General features: G+C 52.0%; 1 protein-coding gene across 1 annotated transcript in view; it reads left to right on the top strand.

Moving 5' to 3' along the window:
• The first annotated feature begins 1127 nt into the window (after window positions 1-1127).
• LOC119405255 (solute carrier family 4 member 11) overlaps window positions 1128-6000 on the top strand; it is a 100743-nt gene continuing 95870 nt past the window's right edge. Inside the window, exons 1-2 of the mRNA XM_049419241.1 lie at window positions 1128-1452; window positions 1779-1819. Coding sequence (XP_049275198.1) covers window positions 1287-1452; window positions 1779-1819 — 207 coding nt within the window. The 5' untranslated portion in view covers window positions 1128-1286. The remainder of the gene's footprint in view (window positions 1453-1778; window positions 1820-6000) is intronic.

Here is a 6000-nt window from a genome sequence, read left to right as displayed (position 1 = left end):
CCTTCCACTTGCTCCCTTACCCAGCGCAGGGTAGCATATAGGGCTCAGCCCTGGTTACCCTCCCTGCCTTTCTTTTATTTTTCTTTTTATTCCCCTCATCCTCTGTGCCAGATTAAGGTAAAAGAAGAAGGAAGGGTGAATATTTCAAGGACGAGAGGTAAGAGAGGTGCTAGACGTAGAATCTTGAGGCAGTGCCAATGGCTCTAAACCAAACTCGACGTTGTAGAAGTGTCCTAGAACACGCCTCAACGCTCGTCAGTGCGCATGTAGGCTTCGACCAGTGACAGAACAAAAGATCTTCGAATACGTGTCAGATGTTGATGCGCAGCATAAGACTGTTGACTGTAGCTGTTTCCCAGGCTCAGGAGAGACACGCGCTTTGCGCTTTGTGAGCTTGAAAGTTACCCCTGAAGGGTTTCAATAAACTGCTGCAGTGCGGTAGGAGCCTCCATGGCTGACTTTCCAGCTGGTGTTTGGAAGCTCGAAACAATCCCGTGCGTGCGTGAACTTGAGCATACATGTAAACATACTCGGATGCTCCTCCGCTATGTCGCTTTAAGTTCCTTCCTAGCTCAAGGTGCCACAGGGTCCGACAACTTCATACTCTTTTTCATTTGCAGATGAACGATTTAGAGTGGGGCAATGTACGCTGATCTGTTTGGATGGCAGTGAACGCCATTTTGCTTCGGAATAGAGTCAGTTGCGAATGATGAGCGCCTCATCACGATTTCGTTGAGCCAAGGGTGGTTGTGAACGGCATAGGACACTAAACCTTTGTGTAGTGTTGAACGAAAGCTACACCTGATAGCGGAGAAGATTGGACTGCAAGATACAGTCCACGTCTCTTTCAGGTGGACGATGGGTTAGAGGCTGCATCCGATCTTGTTGGCCTAGTGACATATCGAAACCGGTATACGCTCACCAAGGCAGGGACAACGAAAACGACACACCGGACGTTGGGGGCGCATCACTACAAGGACGCGCGTACAGAGCAAGACAATCTATTGCCCAATCAGCGCGCTACAGACGCGAGCGCCCCCTACTACGACTCGTTTTCTTCCCCGTTTCCCGTTTTTCTCGCCTCTTTCACCGGATGTTCTCCAGAAGTCCTGGTGGCGTCACTGCTCCCGTATCGACTCCTCGCGGACCATGCGTCGGAAAGAGGCAAACAAGCAAGAGGGAGCCGACGAGGCGCCGAACGCTGGCGCTGCCGGCGCCTCCGACGGGGCGCTCGGGGTCTCATCGATTTAGGGGCCGCCGTCGAGGGGGGTAAGCGCCCGGGGAGGATGCCGGTCGCTGGCGGAGGCCGGGAAGCCACCATGAGCGTCCGGCGTGTCCGCGGCTCCTTTAGGGGCTCGCTGCGACAGTACGTGAGCGGCGAGACGGCCAAGCGAAACCCGGTGCGACACTTCCAATGGGTCTACCAAAACGACGAGTGGCACATCGCCTACGGTAAGCGAGCGGCGGCCCACCGCCACCGTCTTTCCTTTTTTCCCGTATACGCGCGCGGCCTTTTCGTCTCGTTCCTCGGCTCCCCCCAACCTCCAGCGCTACCGTACCGCGGCTGCGCGCGTGTGCAGCCTGTAGCAGCAGCAGCCCCCCCGCGCCTTGCCTCGCTCTCTGTACCTTCCTTCTCCCTTTCTGCGAAAGATGAAGGAACAGAAAAAAAAATAGAATGAAGGATACGTCCTAACCATTGTTTCTCTTGTCCTTTGTCCTTTCTTCTTTATCTCACACGCATCCTCGGCTTGTGCCCTCCACTGGGACCCCTTTTGCAGACGACGGAGATGAGGTGTCCCTCATGTTCGCCAAGTTTGAGGTAAGTGTGTCGCCTGTCCCGCGTGCCTTCCATTTCACGTTCACGCTTTCTTTCTCTCTCTCTCGCTCTTCTTTCTTTCTTTTTTTTTTTTTCTCGTCTGCTCGCTACTCTCCTCCCTCGATCCCAGCTGCATCTCGCTCTTCCCCCCTTGCGTGCAAAGAAAAAAAAAAGGACGAACTGAAATGCTTTCGAAGGGTATATAGTTTGTGTCCTAGCGAGGACAGAATACGCGCGCTGCATGTCAGGCTTTGAAAAACAGCTACACCTATTCCTCAACGATTCACCTTCAAACCACGCTCTGAATCACCGCGATCATCCCTCTACTGCGAATGAGAGAGAGAGAGAGAAGGCAAGGCCGGACAAGGGACCTTCGGAGGTCGCATAAAGGTTTCAGTGGAGAATAAGGGGACTTAGTTTTGAATGATTCGCGCAGCTTACTCAGTTCGAGAGGGCTGCGGATTAGAGGGTGCTAACGTCACCGATACGTGCGCAGCTTGTCTCGGAAGCCTTGCGGATCATGGTGCTGGCTGCCGCGATAACGACGTGCGCGATGCAGTACCGTTATGTGAGGCCCCCGTGTTGCTTGCTGCCGAGTCACTCTCCCGTATCGGGAGGCCGTCGCGCGCGAGGACAGTCAGCGGTCGTTCTGTCGTGCCGAGCGGTGGGAAACGACGACGCTATAGTTTCGCCCTCAGCTGGCAATGGGAGATGAGGAGGAGGGGAAGGCGTGATTCGAAGTGTCGAGAGCTCGCATCGCAAGAATCTTTTCGCTCCGTCGTAACCGTTGTTGTCCTCTTCTCTTCGTCGTCGTCAGCATAACCTTCGTCGACAACACCGGCGAGGAATTTTGTAGCGAGGCTCTTCTCTCTATCCGAACCTCGCGTCCTTCGAAGAGTTTGAGAACAACAAAAATACGAGGCCCCCGTTCGTTTCGCCGTCCTCGGCTGCCGTATTTGCTTCAAGTCGGAGCGCAGCCGATCGTATTGCACTATCGACTCCGTGGAGAATACGAGCGCTCGCTCGCCTGAGGCTGAAGCTTTACGTTTTACGGCGCAATCGAGCGAAGAAAAGGGTTGTTAGGGAAAAAAAAGGTGCTTGGATGGTGGAGCGCAATAATAAAGCGACGAAGCGAGGCGTATATTAGAAAAAAAAAAAACGTCAGCAGAAACGAGACGCGGAAGGCATATAGTATACATAGCGTCTTCACGGAGGAATATACGAGTTATAACCGTCTATGTACGTTGCCTTCGGGGGAGAGAAACGGGAAACGTGTTTGCTGCGTCTCCTGTGGAATGCAAGGCGGGTAGTATGGGGACGTGTTTGTTCTTGCGCGGCTCACGAGCCTTTCTTTTTTTCCGCCGCCGCGCCGCTTGCATGGTTCCATGACGTTGATGTCGAACACGCTTCGTTCGTAAGGACGGGGCAGGACGGCCGGCGCGACTTCCCTGCATGCTCATTCGTGTCCGTTGGATGGGACATCGTTATACGCGCCAACATATATACGACTGCGTGTATTAAGCACAGTAGCTCGTTCCACTCGGCTGTAATGACTGATCTGAATGAAAAGTACGGCACGCTCATCGCGAACGGCATAAAACCTTCGAGCTTTTTATTTTCTCTAGTTTGTTACGAACGGGGAGAAAGAGATCGGCACTCCGCGACTCTCTTCATCCTCTTCTTTCCATCACGGGTGAATCTAAGAGATTGCGCGAGAGCGTCTTACGGCTTATAACGACGGTATTTGGTGCTTTTCGTTCTTTTTTTCTTGTTTTTTTTTTTCAACAGGCGCACGGGCATGTAGGCAGTTATACTCTTAGTAACCGCGCAACGGGCCTATCCCCGACGTCGTCTAGCCGTAGCCCGGCCTGTACTATATGGAACGAGCTAGCAACGCTGGTTTTTCTGGAATGATCATCGCGCTCTCGTTTACAGTTCGTAGCATCTCGGTGTACGTAACCCCGTGTGCGGCGCCGGCGGTCTTCCCGCGGTGCTTGGTGGATAGCTTGGTTCCCGAGGATCTCGGTTCTTGCGGAGCTCGACTCGTACGCATCGAGACAGCGCGGGAGCGCTCTGCAAAAACAGTTTGTTGCGTCCCTCGGCCAAACAAAAATTCTTCTCCCCCTCTCCTGCTGTGCCCTCTCTCTTTCTCTTCCCCCTAAAAACCCACCCAAATAAACCAGGCCCGGCGCACTTTCGCTTCGCCGACGCATGTGACCTACTTTCCTCCCTGATTGTTTTCGGGCAAGCGCGGCTTTGAGAGGAGCCCCGACGTTGTGTGTTTTTTTTCTATTGGTTGTTTTTGAATGCCCGACAGAGAGGTATATACGCTCGCTGTGCGGCGATAGGTCGTCCCTCTTCCTGAATCGATTTGCTCGCGAATGAAATGGCTCGAAGCTACGCAGCAAGCGCGCGGTGTGCTTGCCACCCCCCCCCCCCCCCCACTCCCCCCGGCCCTTTTCGCTCCTTTTCCCTAATCCTATATTCCAATCTATTTCTCTATATAGGTGTTTACTTTCTTCTCATCTCTCTATCCGTTTTAGTTCCCGGCGTTGTTGTTTTTCGGTCGCGTCGTTTTCAGCCCGGTCCCGGCACAGGCGACGTCCGGACGTGCGAATGCGAGAATTTTTGAGACGATCGTCCACGTGATGGCGGGAAGGAACGGCAGCGGCAGTTAAATTGCGCAACAAATGGCGCGTGTTGACGCGCTCGAGCGCGCGTTTGGGCGTGCTCGCACGTCGCGCGATTGAGCGCGACGACGGACACGTCATCGAGGTCAACACAAAGCGCAAGGCTGGGTGTGCCTATGACCGTCCCTCCTCACCCCCCCCCCCCAGCTTAGACCTAGCTGCAGGTTTCTCTCATCCCTTTGGTGTCCTTTCGCGCGCTTCGTTATTCTTTTATATATCTTTTTTTTCTTTCCCTGGGGTGTCAAAAAATCGATTTGCAAGTTTCCCGACATTCATCACAAACGAGATACGGGACAAAATATATAAATATAAAGACCAGGTCCGTAGACAGGGCGGGGGGGGGGGGGGGAGGGCCCTGGGGTCCCGCCCCCTCCTCCCCTCCCCCCCATGAAATTTTTATGATACATGGTGTTTTACCGAAAATAAAAATGAAAATAGGCGTTTTTCTCAAATAGTCAAAGCTTTCAGCAAGTGCCCCCCCCCCCCCCCCCCCCCCCCCGAAAAAAATTCCTGGCCACGGGCCTGATATAGACGCTAAAAGTATCTCTCTCGTCGGAATGCCGATTCCAGGCAAAATTCCGCTGCCTATACGTAATGTCTAAGCGCGGGGTGTTCACCCTCTCTGCAGTTTTCGCTTGTTCGGTGTCCTAAACGTATTTACAGACGTGAAACGCCGGTGAAGGGGACCGTATTGTGCCGAGATTAACTATGATTGCGCAACGTCTTCTTCCTTTTTTTTTAAACAAAACCATTGTCAACTGCACGTAAATTGAGCACCTTTAGAAGAGAACTATACACTCGATCTGTGGACATGTAAAGTGGCATATAGTGTTTTTCAGGACTTCGTGAATTCTTTAAGCGACTACATTACGAAAGCATGTCGACGATTGAGCCAGCCAGTGAGGCAATTTGCTTCTCTGTCTGCCAATCTCAATCTCAAGTGTTCTTTTTTTTTTCTTCAGTTCTTTCGTAACGGACAGTAATTTCATAAGAATATACGTAATAAATTCTCTTATACTAAATGTCAGATCGCGACGCGTTAGTATTATATTATACAACATTTATTTTAGGGTACCTCGTCCTTTCGCGAGTAATGATGTCCTGACGCCATTATGCGACCATACTTTCAACCTTAAAATGGTACTGACACGCATAGAGAGATTATTGAGTTGCCGTTTTCTTGCGTGCGCACTGACGCTTACCAGTATACTGGTAAGCGTCAGTGCGCACTGAAAAGTTAATTACTACAATGCGTTTTTAAAAGCTAGTTTCGGTTCCTACTGTAACCTAACGCCGCGACACGGATTGAGCTTCTCGTCATGTACTCGCGCAAGATATCATGACGTTTCCACGGTCGCTCCACTCCGTGGCTCCGTTGGTGGTGACATGCGAGCGGCCATTTTGTACGTTATTAATACTTGACATCATCGTAACTAGCCACATTGGTTTGTGAAGTCACTAGAATTGATACTGTACCTTGACGTCACGCTAGTG

The sequence above is a fragment of the Rhipicephalus sanguineus genome, chromosome 9 (assembly GCF_013339695.2).
Source record: "Rhipicephalus sanguineus isolate Rsan-2018 chromosome 9, BIME_Rsan_1.4, whole genome shotgun sequence".
NCBI lineage: Eukaryota > Metazoa > Arthropoda > Arachnida > Ixodida > Ixodidae > Rhipicephalus > Rhipicephalus sanguineus.
Note: the sequence above shows the minus strand (reverse complement) of the source record. Positions and strands in the feature narration are given on the sequence as shown.